Raw genomic sequence first — 21,586 nt, 5'->3', positions numbered from 1 at the left:
GTTGTCATATACAGTGGTACCTCGGGTTACAAACTTAATACATTCCGGAAGTCTGTTCTTAACCCGAAGCGTTCTTAACCCGAGGTATGCATTCCCTACATAGGCCTTCCATGGCCCCATTATTCCAAAAGGCTTTCGGGATTTATCAGTTTAAACATTCTTTTCAATTCATTATTTCCCATATCAATTATTTCCCCAAAGCCCTTCGCCATTTCACAGGACCACCCCATGTGATAAAACGACCCTGGCATTTTCAGCATATACTTGCTACATTTTTGTGAGTCCTTCCCACCATCTCCCTTTGACCCAACAGCTTTTTAGTGAGCCAATTCTGAGTCACCCGTCCATCGCGAGGTGTCAGGCATGGAGAGTCCTCCCCTCCCTTCGGTAACTTCACCGATAAGAATTAATGAGCAGTTGATAGATTTATAGTCCTTTTATTACAGCGTCATGTTGGGAGCACAAATACACAGCTCTCCGCAAGGAGAGCAGTTGGCTACTCTAATCTACTCCTTCTGATTTCCTCAGCATTTTGGGCGCCAATGGGAAGTTCCCTCTGACTCCTTTGCTCTCTGATACATTCAGACCTCTGAGTCCATTGTGGTGGTGGGGGTCCCTCACACGCCAGTGACATTTCAACTAGCTGCTCCCTCCTGTCTGGTTCCGTTGTCATTATCTCATAACTAGATAACTCCCCGCTAAGCTATTCAGCTCCTGTCTCTCTCTGCTTCTGAACACGCTGTGGCCAAGAGGGGTGTCTCTTCTCCCTCAAGTTCTCCCTCTTCAGACCATTCCCTGACACGAGATGAGGCAGAGAATCCCGCTCCCGCTCCCGCTCCTTGCCCCATGCACCCACCACAGAGGAGCCACATGGCCCCTTGATGGAAGGTCATCTTACCTCTGCAGACAGTCCCGTTCTCCACCGATTCGTAGCCCGCCTTGCACATGCAGCGCCCGATGGGGACCAGCCACTCCCCATCCCCGTTACAGTACAACTTGATCGGTACATCCACTTCTTCGGCGTTGGGGATGCAAGTACCCCGAGCTGCTACCAGTGACGTGCTCTCGGCCCCTGAGAGCGTCTCCTGGAAAACAGCTCCGTTCTGGATAATGCGAGGGCACTTGCGGTAGAAGACGCGGACGGCGATCAAGGACATGCAGCCCCCGTAGTCCTGGAAGGCCAGGTAAAAGCCATTCTTGGAGACAGGCCCAAAGCTGCGCACCTCAGTGTTTATCTTCATCACGCGGCCCCCCAGGTCCACCTGGGAGAAGCTCTCGTCTGCCGCAATGGTGTCGACTTTCACCCAGGGGTTCTCCATCCAGGCGGGGAACGTCTTGGTTGCGGCGTCATAGTCGGACTCGTAATAGTAGAGGTTGAAGGTCTCCTTGCAGGACCCGGGGACGTTGGGGATGCTGCTACAGTCCCGGACCGAAAACTTCATCTCCACGTGGATGCGGTGGGCGCCCCTCCTGCGGATGAACTTGGTCCTCAGCCAGTTGTTCTGGCTGGATTCAAAGACGTTGCACACCTGGTAAGTCCGAATTGTGTTCATGTTCTCGTCGTAGCCACTCACTTCTTCCCACTGCAGAAGAGGAAAAGCAGAAAGTCAGAGCTCGGCATGCACAGCCCCGAAGGTGTGGGGCAAACGGACAAGGCAGCAACGCCCCAGGGTTTTAGCTGAGCAGGTTGCGTGCCTTCTCAGGGGTGTCACTAACCCTATTGCTCAACCCCCCCAGCTGCCCAAGCAGCTACAGCACCAGATGGTGAAGGGATGATAGAGAGAGAGCGAGTGCAACATTTTTGTTTTAACTAAAAATGCAGTAAAACAGCTACAATACACATTTTGATACAACTGAGAATACAGCACAAAGCAATTCATCATGCGACAACAGCAGTTCCAAAGCAGCTCAAAAAACCCAGCCACGATGTGTTGATTAAAACCTGAGAAAATCAAGTAGTTTTTTTAAATAAATAAAAAACCCACCTGCCTATTTTATTTGAAGCAGGTGCTAGGCAAATACAGTTTCAGGACTCCACAGTTTTAATTAATTTACTTATTTTGTAAAAAATATTGAAAACCACCACTATATATATATATATATATATATATATATATATAATATGTATATGGGTCGTGTGCGATAAAAATCATTATACAACATTTTAAAACACACAATGCCAGAACAAAGGAATTCTCCCAAAACAGCTCAGCAAAACCAAAATGCTTTCAGCGGGAAATGGAATATCAGGATTGCAGGTGCCTGTCTGATTTTAAAAGGAACAGTGCCCCAAAAGCACTGGTTGCCGCTATGCTGAAAGCCTTGGTTCGCATAGAAATGGAATGAATTTGAGATGATGGTGGGAGAGTCAGGAGGGCTTCTGGAGATGACTGTGGCACTGTATAAAGGACAAGGTGGTCCTTCAAGTCACCTGGTTCTAGGAATTTATACAATAGCAGTAACACCTTGAACTTAGCTGGTAACATACTGGCAGCCAATGCAAAGATTGGAGCAAATAATACTTTGCATGGCTACTCCATCCGCTCAGCTGAAAGGCAAGCAGCTATGGGCTCCTCCCCAAATTTGTTCACTCATGTTATAACCTCTGTTACTAAGAGTTAGTGCCTGAGCTTGCTTTTTCCTCCTCCCTCCCTTCGCCTTTCCTTTTGTGCCGTGTCTCTTAGGTAGTGAGCCCAAAGGCAGAGGTTGCCTTCTCACTGATCTCTGCATGCCACTGTATGAGTGGGGTAAAACACATCGTCATCAAATAATACATTTGTTAGCTAAGTAAGGACAACCTCCTGCACATTCTGTTCCTTAAAAATCCTGCGTCTGGAGGTAGAAACAAACAATATTTCCCTTTCAACCCCCCCCCCCAATGCTCCTGATTCATACAATTTAAGGCAGGGAGAGGCAACGTGGGACATATCTGGCTTGCCTCAGCTTCCCCTCTGGAACTGCTTTCATCCCTCTGCAGCCCAGAGCTACTGACACTCAGGTGAGTTACCGCATGGCAGCAGAGCAGGAATTCTCTGTGGGTTAGATATAGCCCACAGCCTAATGCTGCCTCTGGGCATCTTAACAGGGTCTTAAAAAAAAAAAAAAGATGCAGAAAACATCTTCGGAGAATAATGTGGAATGAAAGCAGGGATATCCCAGAGGGAACAGCTCCTGCTCAGACGCATAAGCTGTTCTTGTCTCGTAAAAGATGAATAGTGCCTGGGAAAGTTGGCTGAGCTGTAGGGCTATAGGGATGTAGGGAAGGGATGTAACTCAGCAGCAGAGGATCTGTTTTGCATACCAAAGGTCCTGAGTTCAATCCTCCGCATCTCAAGGTCAGACTGGGAGAGACAGGGAGAAGTTGAATCCCTCAAGAGACGCTGGTGGTCAAACACAAATGACCAACATGGATCATCCGTCTGACTCATTATAAGGTGTCTCTCCATGTTCCTAGGGTAAAATTGCACCCCAAAGGGCTACATGCAGTGGGGCTGCTACTCAAATCTGTATAGCAGAGGCAAGGGGCCACCCAGGCATCTCTAGCTGGTCCTCAGGACTCCCCGAGAAGGCCATGCCCTTCTCTTCCTTTGAACCATTCTTGAGAGTCCTTGCTTGCCTGGATAGAGGGCAGAGAAAAGCATGTGGGCCTCTGTAGAATCACAGAACTGTAGAGCTGGAAGGGACTCTGGGGTCATCTAGTCCAACCCCCTGCAATGCAGGAATGTTTTGCCCAACATGGGGCTCAAACCCACGACCCTGAGGTTAGGAGTGTCGTGCTCTAACCACTGAGATAGCCTACTGTTCAAGGGTGAAATTTATAGCCATTGCTCTGCTTGTTTTTGCTGCTTTCCTTGTCTCTCTCTCTCACACACACACACATGGTAAGTGGTCCAGAAGGGAACATGGCCGTTGGGCTGAAAGAGGTCCCCTATCTCTGCCGTGCAGCCTCAAGAATCCTAGAATTGTAGAGTTGGAAGGGACCCAGAGAATCGTCTAGTCCAACCCCCTGCAAATGCAGGAGCCACAGTTAAAGCCTCTCCATCCTCCAGTTCTGCTGCAACCAAAGGTGCAGAGCCAGCGCTAGACATTTTGCCACCTGAAGCCAAGGATGAGATGTATGGGAGCCAACTGGACAGGTAGTTGCAATTTATTTCGACACTGGCAGTAGGATAGTATCTTCCACCCCACAAGGTTCATTTTGGGTGTGCGGGGCAGGATATGCTGCGGAGAATATCCAGCTCTGTCCTCCAATGGAAGGAAATTGTTGGTGAGGAGAATTTAGGAAGAACAGCTGGGGAACTTGCTGCTGCCACCCACCAAGCATCTACCACCTGAGGCAGTCACTTCCCTTTGCCCAAGGGCAGAGCCGGCTCTGCAAATGTGTGCAGTCCACCTTACTTTGCCTCTCGACCAGGCTGCATTCACATGGCAGTTTCTTCCATTCTCCTGGCATTTCCCCAATTGTTCATTTCCATGTTGTGTCTGAGCTTTCATACGATGCAACAGCCATTTCTGGAAACAGAACTCTCTATCACTTCCATGTGATTTGCTTGCAGAAAAGAAATATATTTGCAACGAACACTCCTGTGAGTGGCTTTCTGTTTCTGTGAGTGGTTTTCACATTGTGGCAAAGCTCAGATATCGGCCTGAGATTGTGGGAGGCTGCTGTCCATGGGTGGCACTGCTATCACCCATGGTCTGGAGTGCCTAAGATCCCTGCAAAATCTTTTTTGTAGTGCAGATGATGGGGTGAGAGGAAGACATGAGAGGCCGAAGTCCTGCCATATCGCTTTCAGCTCCCTTAGACCGGTTGTAGGGAACCTTCTCCTGCTTTGTGGGCCAAATTTGACAGGTGGGTGGGGCTTTCCAGCTGCCAATCCCCTGATGTCACAATGATGTCAGGTGATGGGGGACTTTTCAGTCCCCAAGTTGGAACAGACATGGGGCTCATGAGGGAGTTTCATGCAGGGAACCTCCTTGCACAACCAGGGCTAGAAGAAAACAGGATTTGGTTCTGCCTCTCCACCCCTGCCTGAGACAAACTGTCTGTCTCCATCCTAAGAAACAATTGCATTATTATTTTCCCTCTCATTTCTGCTCAAAACATGTACCTGTATGGCCGATGCTTACCTGCCAGTTGATGCCGCCTTCTTATGGGACATGGATTTCTGCAATTTTCTTGGCCGGTATTGAATTTTGAAAATTATAGTTCTCGGGGAATGAGATGCTGTGCACTGAACTGATAACAACTTGGTGTGAAAATGCACTTTCTGGCTGAAAGTGGGGGTGTATGTTTTTGGATGACAGCTGCCAGACCTTGAAGAATCCTTAGGGAACCAGCTCTTTGAGAAGAACACACAGGGGTGGAAAGAATCATGCAATTGTCCAGCTGGAAGGGACCTCCAGGGGTCATCTGGTCCAACCCCCTGCAATGCAGGAACCACGGCTAAAGAATCTCTGGCAGCGGCCACAAACCTGTCTGTTCTGGTTTCTCTCAGTTTCTCAGAAACAGAAACGTTTGTCTCGAAGCTTGTCATAAAAGAAAAATGCAAATATGGGGGGGAAGGAGGCCCTTCTGCGACTGACAGGCCTCGCCTCTGATCAGAGAAAACGCCTTTACCAGGGATCCCCGACCACAGTGCTTTGGGGGAGGGATGCTGAAGCGATGTATCCATTTGCTCCTGTCCATTCTGTTCTGTGTTGTTTGCTAGTTCTGCTTGCTTGGGAAACGCAGGGCATCAAAGCCCTTCTGCCTCTGTGCCACATGCCTGCACATCCTCTCCTGTCAACTCAGCTTTGCATTTTCACCCCCGCCCCCCTGGGCCCCCGGTCGCCTGCCCTAGTGACATTTGGTTCCAACTGAGAAGAACACAAGCCAGGAGTGGGGGGGGGGGGAATCACAACTCCTGGCACCTGAAATACAGTGGACGCTCGGGTTGCAAACGTGATCCGTGTGGGATGCACATTTGCAACCTGCAGTGTTTGCGCATGCGCGGGTTAAGATTCGGCACTTCTGCGCATACGCAATCACCAAAACCCAGAAGTAACCAGATCTGGTACTTCCCGGTTTTGGCGGTCCGCAATCTGAAAAAACACAACCTGAAGCATCTGTACCCAAGGTATGACTGTACTGCAGGTTACTTTCCAAGGAGCACTTTCATGATTCAAGGCCATTTTTGGGAAGGGGATGCCTTTTTGTTCTTTTTTTTTAAAAGCAACTTTAATAATAATAATAACAATAATAACAATAATAACAATAATAACAATAATAACAATAATAACAATAATAACAATAATAATAATAATAATAATAATAATAATAATAATAATAATAATAATAATTTGTTATTTGTACCCCGCCCATCTGGCTGGGCTTCCTCAGCCACTCTGGGCGGCTTCCAACAAAGATTAAAAATATGTTAAAATGTCACACATTAAAAACTTCCCTGAACAGGGCTGCCTTCAGATGTCTTCTAAATGTCAGGTAGTTGTTTATCTCTTTGACATCTGATGGGAGGGCATTCCACAGGGCGGGTGCCACTACTGAGAAGGCCCTCTGCCTTGTTCCCTGTAACATCACTTCTTGCAAGGAGGGAACCACCAGAAGGCCCTCAGCGCTGGACCTCAGTGTCCAGGCTGAACAATGGGGGTGGAGACGCTCCTTCAGGTATACTGGACCGAGGCCATTTAGGGCTTTAAAGGTCAACACCAACACAAAACAGAGGCGTCGACCCTGCAGGGTGTCAGGCATGAAGGAGAGTGACGGTGCCGGGTCTGCCTTCTCGTGGGAAGATGATGTCACAGGTCAAGGAGGTCTTGGCCTTTTGCAGTTTTCCCATTCCACCTGCCCCTGCTTCCTGCTTGATGCCCCACTCCTTGCCAAAGGAGCAGGGCGAGTTACCCATAGGGATGGGGCGCACTATGGGGCCTCCGGAGTCTGCTTGCCTCCTCCCACTCAGCCGCCCTACAGCTGGGGGGGGGAGGCAGCGGGTGGACCGTTTGGGCAGCTCAGATCTTGCGCGTGTCCAAGCCACCACACCTCTCCCAGGAGAGACACGTGGCTCGGGCACACTGCAGGCCCCGCGGTGAATGCCGCACGGCATTTTGTCACCCCTCTCAGTGGTGACACCTGGGGCAGCCTGCCCCCACCACACACCTCTTCACCCGCCCCTTGCCAGCCATGGATTGGTCTGCACCACCTAACAAGACTCGCAGGAATCTGTGACTGTCTGAACCTGACTTATTTGATGCCAGAGTCCCTCGGAATGCGCCCAATTTGGCTCAGGACTCAGCCAAATCTGGTGCACACCGCTCCTTTAAAGATGCCTAAATATAAAAGCACCCCTAGGCTGATTTATCTATGTGTTGTTCGGTTTCCTGATCCACAGACACCTGTCTCCAGTTTGCTACTTTCATACAAATTCCCCACTAAGTGCATCTGAAGCATTAAGCAATTCCTCTTTAACCATCCCCAAACTGTAAAGGCTGTCCTTGCCCGAGAACCCCGGCAGCACTCCGTCTGAAATTTGGCAGGATCTGTCCTCTCACGGGAGGCTAACAAGCATGCAGATATCATTCATTTCTGCCAAAAATGAAAGAGGCTACAGATGGCTTCCTTTAAAAACAATAATAAAATAGAAAAGGTTCCCATCACAAACTCCCTGGACCTATCTGCCTGCAATTTGGCAGGCTCCATCCACTCGTGTCGAGCAACTCTATCCGCAAGTGTCATCAAGTTCCGTCAAAAGGGAAACAAGTTATAGCCTCTCCCACCCAGCCATTTTTCACGTGATAAATAAAAAAAGAGGGAGGCACAAGCTTTACTTTCATTTTTCTAAATTGGGATTTGGGTCTGAACCGAATTGGGAAATTTTCAAAGTGCTGAATTGTTGTCCGAGCCAAATCTAGGAGTTGGTGTGCACAACTCTGTCCAATTACAAGAAAATAAGATTTAGACACAATATTAGGAAAGACGCCCAGATGGCACACACTGTTTGACAGTGGAGCAGATGGGGAATTATCCTGCACTGCAAGCTAAGGCTGGGTGGCCCACTTTTCAGGGTTGTTGTGGCAGGGGATTTCCTGCATCAGCAGGTCAGTGGTGGACTAGATTGGATGACCTCTGAAGCCTCTTCCAACTCTACTATTGTTATTTATTTATTAAATTAGTATACAGCCCTTCATCCATAGATCTCAGGGTAGTTTGCAACATGATAAAAAAGCACAAAATGCATAATAAAAACAAGAACAAACAAACCAATACCCGCCCCCCAAAAAAACATTTAAAAGGGTGTAGGGTGTTCATCAGCCAATGGCCTGGTTAAAGTTTTCACCTAGAGCCTAACAGTATATTTTAACTACTCTATCCCGAACTTAAAAATGGAAAGTGTAATGCTGGTGGTCAACAAAAGAGGTTTAAAGATGCTCTCAATGGAAATCTAAAAAAATGTAGTATAAACACCGACAACTGGGGAACACTGGCCTGCGAGCACTCCAACTGGAGAACAACTTTGACCAAAGGTGTCATGGACTTAATAATAAAGGATTAACAAAAAAAAAAAAAAAAAAGGTGTCATGGACTTTGAAGATGCTCAAACTCAGGGTGAAAGGGAGAAATGAGCTAAGAGGAAGGCATGCTGGCAAACCCTCACTGTGATCAACTCCCACCTGGAAACCTATGTCCCCATTGTGGAAGGACGTGTGGATCCAGAATTGGCCTCCACACTTACGGACTTACAGACTCACTGTTAAGACTTACGGAGTCACTGTTAAGACCGTGTTCACAGAAGATAATCTTACTCGGCTATGAGTGATTGCCAAAGAAAAAGAAGAAGAGTGTATCATGAAGGCACCAGCCCAAACTCCATGAATCATGCCTTTTATTTAACCCCTGTGCCCCACCCCAGAGATGGACATTTCTGCTGGTCCATCAGAACTCTTCATCAGAAATTAAAAGGTAAAAGAATAGTTCTGGAGAAGCCTGGCCATAGCAACTTCCTGTGATAACTCATCAGAACAGGAGTGACTCACCTGCAGCCCTCTAAATTGCTTCTGAACCACAACTCCCATCATACCCTGCTAGTTTGGCCTGTAGTCAGGTCTGATGGAACTTGTAGAATCATAGAACTGTAGAGTTGGAAGGGACCATGAGGATCAGCTAGATTCTAGTCCAACCTTCTGCAATGCAGGAATCACATTGAAATAATCCCTGACCGATGGCCATCCAACCTCTGCTTAGAAACATAGAATTACAGAATCTTAGAGGAACTTCTCGTTGCCCCCACCCCCTGGAAAACAGGTGTACCCATGAATACCAGGGACAAAATAACAGGAAATGTCATTGGTAACTTGCTTACATGTTTCCAAGAAGCTTCTGGTACCAGCCACAGGAGTTGACATCCAACCTTTCATGGAAAGTCCGCTTAGGTTCTGAGTAGCTCCTGAAACCTGCTGTGTCTGCACTTCCCGAGACTGAGCAGAACCCAGAAATTGTTGGCTCAGCCTGGCTCCCTTCAGTCCCTGCTTAGACCTGCTCCCCCTCCTGCCTCTGTCCTCCTCCCCTCCCCTCCTGGCAGCTGCTCTCTGCTCCAGACTTCCTCTCTGGCTAATTGATCCCAGCTCACACCCTACAGGATCGCTGTGGCAGTTCCTGCCAGGTGAATTCCATCACCATGACCCAAGCGGTTCAGGTTTACTGGCTACTGGCTGGACTCCCGGCGCTAATAGCAAGGAAAACACTTAGCGTTCACATAACATGAAGCAGTCAAAGCGTTCTGCACACACATTAGCTCTGCAGATCCTGCAACTAATCTGCAAGGAAGCGAAGTGCAATGATTTGCCCCCATGTTACAGATGGGGAAGCCCGAGTCTGCAAAAGCACCCCAGGGTTCCAGGGGGTTAGACTAGATGGCCCCTTATGATCTCTTCCAACTCTACAATTCTATGGTTCTGTTATTCCAAGCCCAAAGGCAGAGGCAGCACCCTCTCCTTTATGTCCCAAGAGCCAGCACACATTCGTTCACCCCTTGCTTGCCCGATACATGTGGTCCCTAAAAGGTAAGGTAAAAGTAAAGGACCCCTGGATGGTTAAATCCAAGCGACTATGGGGTTGCGGCACTCATCTCGCTTTCAGGCTGAGGGAGACGGCGTTTGTCCGCAGACAGCTCTCCGGGTCATGTGGCCAGCATGACAAAACTGCTTCTGGCGCAACGGAACACTGTGATGGAAACCAGAGCGCATGGAAACGCTGTTTACCTTCCTGCCACAGCAGTACCTATTTATCTACTTGCACTGGCATGCTTCCAAACTGCTAGGTTGGCAGGAGCTGGGACAGAGCAACAGGAGCTCACCCCATCAAGGGGATTCGAACCGCCGACCTTCCAATCGGCAAGTCCAAGAGGCTCAGTGGTTTAGACCACAGCACCACCCACGTCTCTATGTGGCCCATAGAAGGCTGCCAAAAAGGCTATTTGGCCTTCAGGCTGAAAAAGACTCCGCACCCCTGGCCTAGCTGGCTGGAGGCAGTAAACCGCAATCATACCGCTCTGCTTTCTCCTTGTTGGTTGGCTTAGAAAGCAACCCCAGAGGCCCCCAGGTGGTTTGCGCCTGACAGAACTATAATTCCCAGCATGCTTACCAAACTAGTTCCCAGGGTTCTTTAGTGATGTGTCTTAAATGTGCTTCAAATCTACAGTGTGTACACAGCCCATGCTGTTGAAGAGGGCATTCAGGGCCTTTACGAGTTTAAATAAAAGCAAATCAACGTGAAAACACATCGAAGGCTCAGTTAGCACACATGGCTTCCCCTAAATAATCCTAGGAACCGTTGCTTACTAAAGGTGCTGGGAATTGTAGCTCTATGTGTGTGGGAACTACAGTTCCCAAGAGTCCCTGGAGGCATATGCCTTGAGTTTCCTTAACTAGCTTCTTTCCTAACTCCCAGCATCACTACCAGCTTTTGCTTTTTATCCTTGCAGCTTATTTGATTGACCAGTTGCCAGTTGATTTGGGTTATGCATAATATGCTTATCTTTAATTTGCATTTGATTCTTCCAGTGCAGATGCCTTCAGTTCAAAATGATGGGCCGTATATATGCATATTTTCTTTTAACAAATGAAATACAGCCTCTAGAAAGCTCCCTGCTTCTGATTTACTTGTCTGAGACGGGTCTGGCTTACTGTAGCTGCTTGCTAGGTTACATCTGCAAGCAGATTGTGTGTGTGTGTTTGTGTGTGTGTGTGTTGAGACTACCTGGGGGAAATAAGCATTTCCTTGGATTCAACACCACAAAATGCTTTCTTTGCATACCCCCCCCAAAAAAACCCTATTCAAAGTGTGATGCCTAAACATCAACTTGCTTCCCACAATGGCATCCAAAGTGTCCCCACCCTCAATTAAACACCTTTTTTAAAAAAAAATAAAAAATAAATTGCCATGAATTTAATTAATCAACTAATTGCATTCATTAGCGCTGTCAGCCTTATCAGAATTATTATGTGAGAGTTTGCGGCATTCTGACAGAAAATTACCTAGGCATTTTCCTCGGTGCAATTCGCAAATGAGCAGCGAGCATTTGGAGCCTTCTCCTTATACATATTACATGGAGGGTTCTGAAATTGGCTTGGGGAGGGGGGAGCTTTTCATCAGAAACCTGCAAATCTTCTCCCTCCCTCTCCCTTGTCAATATTGAAGAGGCTCAGTGGTAGATTGCATGCTTTGAATGCAGAAGGCTCTAGGTTCAATCCCAGACACCTCTGGTTTAAAGGATTGGATTGCAAGGAGTGGGGAAAGCCTCTGTCTGAGATCCCGAAGAGTCGCTGCCAGTCAGAGTAAGCAATATTGGGTTGGATGAGCTAATGGACTGACTCAATATAGGGCAGTGTGTCAGGAGGGCGTATCAATGGTTTGAGGTTCAATCCCCAGATCAGGGAAGCAGGTGATGGGCAGGACTCTGTTCAGCCTGAGAGTCAAACAGTTGGAACTGGCATTAGGCAGCTACCAGTGTTGCTGTCCGTCGTGCACTGCATGCTTTGCATGTTTGCAACCCTGCCAGATAATTCGAATTGTATCCACCGTCTCCCACCACCAAGTCATCACAGCACAACTTGCAACCCTGAAGAGCCACTTGAAGCTAGCCCGTTTCCCTCTTTCTTGGAGACCAATATAGAAAGTTGTCCCTGACCAAGGAGACCTTTCTCATGTCTAAAGATGGGCATACAGTGGTGCCTCGCAAGACGAAAAGAATCCGTTCCGGGAGTCTTTTCGTCTTGCGGTTTTTTCGTCTTGCGAAGCAAGCCCATTGACAGAGTAGCGCTATTAGCGCTATTGGCTAAAAAAGGGCTAAAAACGGCTTTTTTAGGGGGGGGATTAGCGGTTTTGCTGCTAAAATGCTTTTAGCAGCTTAGCGATTCAGAATAAGGGGTTTTGGAGCAAAAAAAAAATTCGATTTTTTTTTTGTCATTTTTCGTCTTGCGAAGCAAGCCCATAGGGAAATTCGTCCTGCGAAGCGCCTCTGCAGACGGAAAACCCTTTCGTCTTGCGGGTTTTCCGTCTTGCGAGGCATTCGTCTTGCGGGGCACCACTGTACATTCGATTCACATTTATAGGCAAACTTGCCTCGTTCACACTTCCCGCATGCAAACTGAAAAACAGCCGCCCTTTGAAATTCACACTTCTCCAAATTCTGCAGTTCACCTATCCGGCTGAGGAATGCATACAAAAATGCAAAACACTGGGTTGAAAATACATATATCTGTGAAAATGACTTCCAGAGATGCATTTGATCAGGGGAAATGCTTTTGCCAAAATGTGTATATTAGGAGAAACCTGCACAAAGCGCTGATTAGTTTTCACAAGGACTTAAAAAAAAAACCAAAAAGCAAATTGGTGTGGAATTGGGGAGAACTGAGTTTAAGATTGGGGAAATGAGAAATGCCAAAACTGATAGGTTCACACATCCCTGCTCATGTCGGACTGACGAAGTCCGGCTTCCCCACTCCGGTTCCTGTGCCTCTTCCACAAAAACTCACCCCTGATGGTGGATGCACTGTCCAGCCTAGCTCTGCCGTTGCTGTCGTGGAGTCCATCAGTGTTTCTGCAGGTGAACAGAAAAGAAACAGAAGTCAGAGGTCACCTTCTCAACCAGCCCAAGCTTAGAGTTGACCCCATTTGGTTTCTGACCCTAGAGCTAAGCACTTTAGCAGGTGGTGCTTCCCCCACTGGGCTGATGTTGCAGGAAAATGCATGCCAATCTTACCCAAACGACAGCAATGGGATTCCAGGTTGCAATCCTAACTTTGCTTGCCTGGAAGTTAAGTCTCACTGAATTGGATAGGACTCACTCCTGAGCAAACATTGGTTAGGAACGCACGGCTAAGCTTCCCATGGAGTTTTGCCATCCCCAAATTGTCAAGTTCTTCGCTTGAAATATATATCAGAATGAATAGTAATTGAAGCTCAGCGGAAGATCTTATTCCAGGTGCTAGGTATCACTCACTCTGGAATATACTTATCATGGAGAAAATTAGGCATAATTTGAGATTTTGACAAGGACTAGAACCCCCAGATACTTTTTAGATAACTTGGCATTCCTTCATTACGTAAACAATAGAAGCTTCTTTTCCAAGCCTGGCAAATCTGGAGCTACATTTGATATTACTTTTATTATTTTACATTTCATTCCTGTACCGCTTTACAGTTTGAAGGAACAATCTCAAAGTGGTTGACAACACAGTCAATTAATCCAGAATAAAGCATCATTGAAGAAAGTCAGATATAAAGTATATATTCAAAGCAACAAAATTAACAGGAAACAGAAACATTATCTGTATCAGTGTCTGTGTGTAGACACCAGCCTACTGTACAAATGGTAAAAGTTACATTTCTTTCTTTCGCCAGTTTAGCCTCTGGCCCGTCCACCACAGGCAAGCGGCCCCCAACAGAGGGAGATGTGGGTTAAACCACAGAGCCTAGGACTTGCCAATCAGAAGGTTGGCGGTTCGAATCCCTGCAAAGGGGTGAGCTCCTGTTGCTCGGTCCCTGCTCCTGCCAACCTAGCAGTTCGAAAGCACAAAAGTGCAAGTAGATAAATAGGTACCACTCTGGTGGGAAGATAAATGGTGTTTCCGTGCACTGCTCTGGTTCGCCAGAAGCGGCTTAGTCATGCTGGCCACCTGACCTGGAAGCTGTACACCGGCTCCCTCGGCCAATGAAGCGAGATGAGCGCCGCAACCCCAGAGTCAGCCACGACTGGACCTAATGGTCAGGGGTCCCTTTACCTTTACCCCTGCAGTCAGGGATGACCGTGTGGCGCCAGAAGCACTCGTCCTTTGCAACCGTGAGAATCATAGAGCTGGGACTCTCAGGCTCTGCTGTTTCCTCTCACCTCAGCAAAGAGCAGAGAGGGGGGCTGGAGGGGACGTCAGGGTGTGAGCCAGGAGAAGGCACTCGACCGCTTGCCCTCTTACGGCAGGACGAGGGAGCCAGGGATGCTGGGGGGGGGGGCTCCTTTTGTGCCGTTCCAGCCCATGTCTGTCTCTGCAGGCCGGCACGCTGTGCCTGGCATTTAAAGCAAATCCTCCTCAGCCGATGGGAACGGGCAGGCGCAGGCCTGGCTGCCATCCCGGCAGGAGTCTGTGCCACTCCCCCCCCCCCAGGCCCACTTAGCCAAGCCAGCCCGACCCGGCCTGCCCACGTCGATGGGCTTTTCATTAAAATGTCCGTGCCGCCATGGCTGGCCTCCCTCCAGGCCGAAGGAGATGCCAGGGCTGAATGCCGCTCTGGCCTCCGAGGAACCAAGGCAGACGTATCTTCGATAGTAAAAAGTCCAGCTTTCCAAGCAGAAGTAGTGCATTGGCGGCGGGGGGGGGGGGGGCACATTGGCAAGGCATTAGCCTGCCCAGCATGGGGAGAAACTGTGAGGCATCTCCCAAGGTCCAAGTTGTTGTGGGCAGCATTCCCAGACGTGGGGCTGGGGTGGGGGCAGCTGCGGAGGCTGGGGGAATTCGGAAATCTTTTGTGCCTCCATAAAGGCAACCTCTCCTCCAACCGTCCATCCCCCCCCTCCCCTTTATTCAGGTGGATTCTTCCTCCCTCCTTCCCTGGCTGAGGAATTCACCAGGGGTTTTCGGGTCTCCTCCCCCCCCCCAGCATCATTACCTCATTAAATAAGCGTCCCCATTGACATCGGGTCTACCCCCTCCCCACGAGCTATACTGAGTGGAATTAATTGCCCAGATAATTAAATGCTTCTTTTTTTCCCTCCCCCTTTTTTTCCTTTTCGCAGGCCTCAAATCTTTCAAGTGCAAACGGCAGCCGTGCAGACACCAAAGTCTCCACGGCACACGACCTGCCACATCTCGCCACGTTGAGGCACCGGGTGTGAGGCAAGGCCACACACAAGGCAGAAGGGTGGCTTCGGGGCTGGGCCCTGGCACTGCAGTTGCAGATCCACGGGGATCTGCTCTGCCGAAACAGCAGACGGGAGAGTAAAGTACAGTGGTTAGAGCTAGGCTTGCCTAGTCCCGCACTCCCATGATCCAGTCGAGGAAACCTCATGGACAATTCTTAGAAGGTGAGGTTCATAAGAACGTCATACATGCATGCAGGATCTGTTGGAGTCAGAGTAGTGAAATTGCAGCTAAGAACCTAAAATCATATATATGACTGACACCCTTCTTTGGAAATTAACCTCATGTCCAGACTTTAACATTCAAAAGCTTTACAGTGGTACCTCAAGTTACAGACACTTCAGGTTACAGACGCTTCAGGTTACAGACTCCGCTAACCCAGAAATAGTACCGCAGGTTAAGAACTTTGCTTCAGGATGAGAACAGAAATCGCACAGCGGCTGTGCAGCGGCAGCAGGAGGCCCCACTAGCTAAAGTGGTGCTTCAGGTTAAGAACAGTTTCAGGTTAAGAATGGACCTCCAGAACAAATTAAGTTCTTAACCTGAGGTACCACTGTACTTGCAAAAACATTTGAAGCACTATGTACACTGTGTACTGTAAGCCACCCAGAGTTGGGGTATAAATAATAAAATTATGATGTTGATGATGCCACTTTAAACAGTCATGGTTTCCATGAAAGGATCCTGGCAGCTTTAGTTAACAAACAATGCCGAGAGTTGTGGGAAGGCTCTTTCCCTCATGGAGCTACCATGTATCTGCAGGTGCTACTCGCGGGTATCTGGATGTGACCAAATTTTCTGAAAAGCTTGGTGAAACGAAAATGTTTTGAGTATGTTTCAAAATAGAATAATTGTAGGTGCCTGTCTACAATTCAATAGAAACAGCATTCCAAATTACTGGTGCCACTAAGCTAAAAAGCTTTGGTTTGCATACAAAGTAGAGGGATATGTGAATAACTGTGGGAAAGTCAGGCCTGCTTCCTCAGATGATTACAATAACATGGCCTGTGTTTAAGAGCCATGGTCCTAGACCGTTGAGGGCTTTATGCCCTAATTCCATTAATTATTACTATTAATGGCATATATAGCCCATTTTTTCCTCCGAGGAGCTCAAAGTGGTGCACATTTAATCCCCGCAACAACCCTGTGAGGCAGATTGGACAGAGAGCCAGTGACAGGTCTATGGTCTCACCCAGTGAGCTTTATGGCCGATCAGGGATTCGAACCCTGGTTTCCCAGGTCTTAGTCTGGTGCTCTAACCACTACGCCACACTGGTTCTCACCAGCAGTAATATTGGCTTGGTGATGTTCCGGCAAGCAGCGAGGCGCTTTCAGCACCAAGGGTAATATGCTGATGTGGAGCTACTGCAGCCAAAAGGACTGCTCAGTAAATGAGGACTCTGCCCAGGGTCTTTGAGACCTACAGGAAGTCCTGCAGGGTGTACATGCACCGACCTTGACTGCTCAGCTTCAGACAGATCCTGTTTCCTGCTAGGAAGCTGCTCAGGGGGTCAAAACCTCATGAAGATGAGCCAGGGCCGGGAGATATCCTGCCATACCCTCTCTGCAATTATTTGCTCTTGGCCTTCTGCATTTCCCCAACAGCCAAGAGCACCAGATTTCGGTGTTTTAACTGACAGGCTGCAAAGCAGGCAACTGTTGCCAGCTCCGCACGGGCTTCTACCCAAGAAATGGCTGGCGAGGAGGACAAGCGAGAAGAAAAAGGGACTCCGTTTTGGGATGCTCTGGTGGCAAGAGTGTGCATATCGATGGCACAGGGGAGCGCTAGCAGCACAGCAACGGATGTACAAGCATGCAAGTAAACAGGATGCCAGGCTCGGTGGTGCTTTTGTCTCATCCAGCAGGGCTTGCCACGGGTGCTAACTTTCCCCTACAGTAGTACCTCGTGTTAAGTACTTAATTCGTTCCGGAGGTCCGTTCTTAACCTGAAACTGTTCTTAACCTGAAGCACCACTTTAGCTAATGGGGCCTCCTGCTGCTGCTTCACCGCCGGAGCATGATTTCTGTTCTCATCCTGAAGCAAAGTTCTTAACCCGAGGTACTATTTCTGGGTTAGCGAAGTCTGTAACCTGAAGCGCCTGTAACCTGAAGCATATGTAATCCGAGATACCACTATTTTTAAAAGACATGCATGTATCTGTACATGCACACACAGGTAATGCTCAACCACATGTGCAATCCCAGTCATGTGCAGCAGAAAAATAACAGTGGGCAGACAGTCCAAATGCCTGCCATCATCTCTGCCTTGCAAGGAGAATCCACATGACAGTAGGATATCCCAAGTTAACTTTTTGATTAAGTTTGTATTTAACAGCAAATCTACCTCATTCGCATTCTCTAAAACACAGCCACCCTTCAAAGTCCCAATTTAGCCATGCAGTTCTCCAGCCAAGAAAAGTTTGCAAAAATGCACCCGCTTAGGAGGTGGGGCTTTTTATGGTGACAGCAGTCACGAAATTAAAAGATGCCTGCTTCTTGGGAGAAAAGCAATGACAAACCTAGACAGCATCTTAAAAAGCAGAGACATCACCTTGCCGACAAAGGTCCGTATAGTTAAAGCTATGGTTTTCCCAGTAGTGATGTATGGAAGTGAGAGCTGGACCATAAAGAAGGCTGATCGCCGAAGAATTAATGCTTTTGAATTATGGTGCTGGAGGAGACTCTTGAGAGTCCCATGGACTGCAAGAAGCTCAAACCTCTCCATTCTGAAGGAAATCAGCCCTGAGTGCTCACTGGAAGGACAGATCCTGAAGCTGAGGCTGCAATACTTTGGCCACCTCATGAGAAGACTCCCTGGAAAAGACCCTGATGTTGGGAAAGATGGAGGGCACAAGAAGAAGGGGACGACAGAGGATGAGATGGTTGGCTAGTGTTCTCGAAGCTATCAGGCTGAGTTTGACCAAACTGCGGGAGGCAGTAGAAGACAGGAGTGCCTGGCATTCTCTGGTCCATGGGCTCATGAAGAGTCAGACACGACTAAACGACTAAACAACAACAAATTGGGGGGAAGGGATAAAGAGGAGTGATGTGGAATGATCATAGAGGCACATAAAGTTATGGTGCGGAGAAACATTTGTAGAAAGTTGAGGTTTGCATTGGATGCTCCGCCCACTTCTGTTTCTGGCCCCACCCACCAGTGACATGTGCCTCCCCTCCAAAGATTTTCCAGGAGGAAAAGTTGCCCTCATGCTGAAAGACTTCCCCCACCCTTGCTTTAAAGGCAACCTGGTGCACAGAAACTACACTGCTGAAGTTTTTCCTTGCTGTAAGTTAGAAAGGTAAGGGGAAGATTTGGCTGCTTCATTTCTGCATGCGGGGATATTGTTAACAGGGACTGGGGAAGGTATCCATCCTGCCTAGCTTTGATGCAAGGAGCCAAGACTGGAACCCACCACCCAGGGACTGGCCCTTGCATCAGCAAACATCACTTGTTTTTCTTCTTGATCTAGGGATAGCCAACACCTGTCAGGTGTTGCAGCTTGCAGACTCTCCAAGTGCCCCTATTTTCCAGGGACAGTCCCGGATTTACAGAAGCCATCCTGGTTTCTGATTTGATCCCAGAATGGTTTGATCCCACTTTTCCTAGGATGTCCCTATTTTCATTGGAGAAATGTTGGAGAGCATGGAGTTATGTGAACCCCAGGACAAGGAGAAAGCAACTAACAACCTTTAGAAGACATCTGAAGACAGCCTTGCATAGGGAAGTTTTCTAGATGTTTAATGTTTAAGTGTGTTTGTGTGTGTGTGTGTGTGTGTGTGTGTGTGTGTTGGAAGCTGCCCAGAGTGGCTTGGGCAACCCAGTCAGATGGGCGGAGTAAAAAATATCATTATTATTAATACAGTGGTACCTCGGGTTACATACGCTTCAGGTTACAGACTCCGCTAACCCAGAAATAGTGCTTCAGGTTAAGAACTTTGCTTCAGGATGAGAACAGAAATCGTGCTCTGGTGGCGCAGCAGCAGCAGGAGGCCCCAACCTGAAGTTGTGCTTCAGGTTAAGAACAGTTTCAGGTTAAGAATGGACATCTGGAACGAATTAAGTACTTAACCCGAGGTACCACTGTATCATTATTATTTTGGATGTCCCTATTTTCAATGGAGAAATGTTGGACGGTATGATCTTGAAAACGCCAGGCTGCTTGGGTTGCCTCCAGAACCAGTTTTGTGTCAGGCACTCAGGCCTGAGAGCAGACAAGGGACAGGCTGACTCGTTGAAGATCCAGAATTTGACAGCATGAAGGAGTGGCCTGGTGACCTCCCTCACTAACAAGTAGCCCAGGACTGAGCAATTTTTGCCGTTTTCCTATTGGGTGGTGGTGCAAAATTGGCCATTGACTTTTTTTTTTTTTTTTTTTTTTTGGCCAGGAGGATTATGGGCTGTTGTGTGGCTGTACCATCTGCGACCACCTGCACTAGCTTCAGATTGGCCCATGTCACGTGACCTCCCAGGCCTGCTGCGTAGCGATCAGAGGTGACATTGCATGTTGTCCCCTCATCTGAGCATCTGTAGGGAGCAACTCTTAGGACTGGCAAGGAGGCCCCTCACTGCTCCTTGTAGGCTTGCATGTTTCCCCAGAACATGCAGTACAGGGTGATTGACATTTACTGGTAATCCCACTGCATCAACCCTAAGATGAGGCGGGGCGGGGGCGGGCTCTGTATGAATAGGAGAAAAACCCTACAGCAGTGGTTCTCAACCTGTGGGTCCCCAGATGTTGTTGGATTACAACTCCCATCATCTCTGAGCTCTGGCCTTGCTAGCTAGGGGTGATGAGAGTTGTAGTTTAACAACATCTGGGGACCCACAGGTTGAGAAAGGCTGCCCTACAGGGAGGTTTGCATCCCAACTCCTGCCAGAAGTACAGATTTTTGCGGTCTAGCCTGCTCTGCTCTGATTCCTCAGAGCCAGCCGCAGAATGGAGAACAGCTGTGCTAGTAGCTAAAGCAGGCAAACTGACCTAAATCTCCACTGAATGAGCCCAGGCTGGCCTAGTATCAGAGCAGGGAAAGCAAAGAAGTCCTTCTAAAACCCCGACCATCCCAGAAGGGTTTGAAGAACACAAAGAGAGCCCTGTTAGATCAGGCCAGTGGTCCATCTAGTAGTTATCGAGAGCCTTCCCTTCAATGAATTTGCCACATCTTCATCTAAAGCCATCCAAGTCGATGGCCAGAGCCACTAATGGCAGAGCAACTCATGCAAATTTCACCCCTAGCTTGTACACAAACACACACACACCCCTCTTAATCTTCCATCCAGGAAAGCAAGAGTCTTCATCAGAGTTTGGGAATATGTTCCAGACAGCCAGAGAGACCCAAGGTGAGTGTCTTCTAGCAAGGTCAGTGGGGGGTGTTACCTGGGGAGAGAGGGTGTGGCTGGGGAGAGGTGTGTGGCCTGAGAGAGTCCCAAGGGCCAAGTGGCGAGACCTGGAGGGCCGCGTTTGGCACCTGGGGCTAAGGTTGCCTACCGTTATCCTAGAGAGATGCTACTGATTACTGTGAACCAGTCTTCCCTAGCCTGGCGCCCTCCCAATGTTCTGGATGAAAAACCCCACCCCATCAGAATAATAATAATAATAATAATAATAATAATAATAATAATAATTTATTTGTACCCTGCCCATCTGGCTGGGCTTCCCCAGCCACTCTGGGTGGCTTACAACAAAGATAAAAAATACATTAAAAGTCACACATTAAAAACTTCACTGAACAGGGCTGCCTTCAGATGTCTCCTAAATGTTAGGTAGCTGTTTATCTCTTTGACATCTGATGGGAGGGCATTCCACAGGGCGAGCGCCACTACCAAGAAGGCCCTTTGCCTGGTTCCCTGTAGCTTTGCTTCTCTCAGTGAGGGAACCACCAGAAGGCCTTCAGTGCTGGACCTCAGCATCTGGGCAGAACGATGGGGGTGGAGACGCCCCTAGATTGTCCTAGATTGAAGCCAGCTGGATAAAGTAGGCTGCTATAGCCAAGCATGAATGAGCTGGATGGACCAATGAATTTGCAAAGTTGTAGAGTTGGAAGGGACCCCAAGGGCCATCTAATCCATGTTCCTGCAGTGCAGGAATATGTCTGTATGGGGACTGAACCCATGACTCTGGCGTTATCAACGCTACACTCTAACCAACTGAGATAGCTGGGGGTCTGACTTTTCAGCTCT

The 21,586-nt window shown here is 48.3% G+C and overlaps 1 protein-coding gene across 11 annotated transcripts in view; it reads right to left on the bottom strand.

Moving 5' to 3' along the window:
• Window positions 1-21,586, bottom strand: part of EPHB2 (EPH receptor B2) — a 114,572-nt gene that overhangs the window by 72,863 nt on the left and 20,123 nt on the right. For all 11 annotated transcript variants that reach the window (XM_083452089.1, XM_083452093.1, XM_083452095.1 and 8 more), the window contains exons 2-3: window positions 13,030-13,094; window positions 899-1,583 (exon numbers count right to left, since the gene is read on the bottom strand). In XM_083452089.1, the coding sequence (XP_083308215.1) occupies window positions 899-1,583; window positions 13,030-13,094 (750 nt within the window). The remainder of the gene's footprint in view (window positions 1-898; window positions 1,584-13,029; window positions 13,095-21,586) is intronic.

This window comes from Podarcis tiliguerta (assembly GCF_965153285.1).
Source record: "Podarcis tiliguerta genome assembly, chromosome: 8".
NCBI classification, from domain to species: Eukaryota; Metazoa; Chordata; class Lepidosauria; order Squamata; family Lacertidae; genus Podarcis; species Podarcis tiliguerta.
The sequence above is the reverse complement of the archived record's forward strand: the minus strand, read 5'-3'. Positions and strand labels throughout refer to the sequence as shown.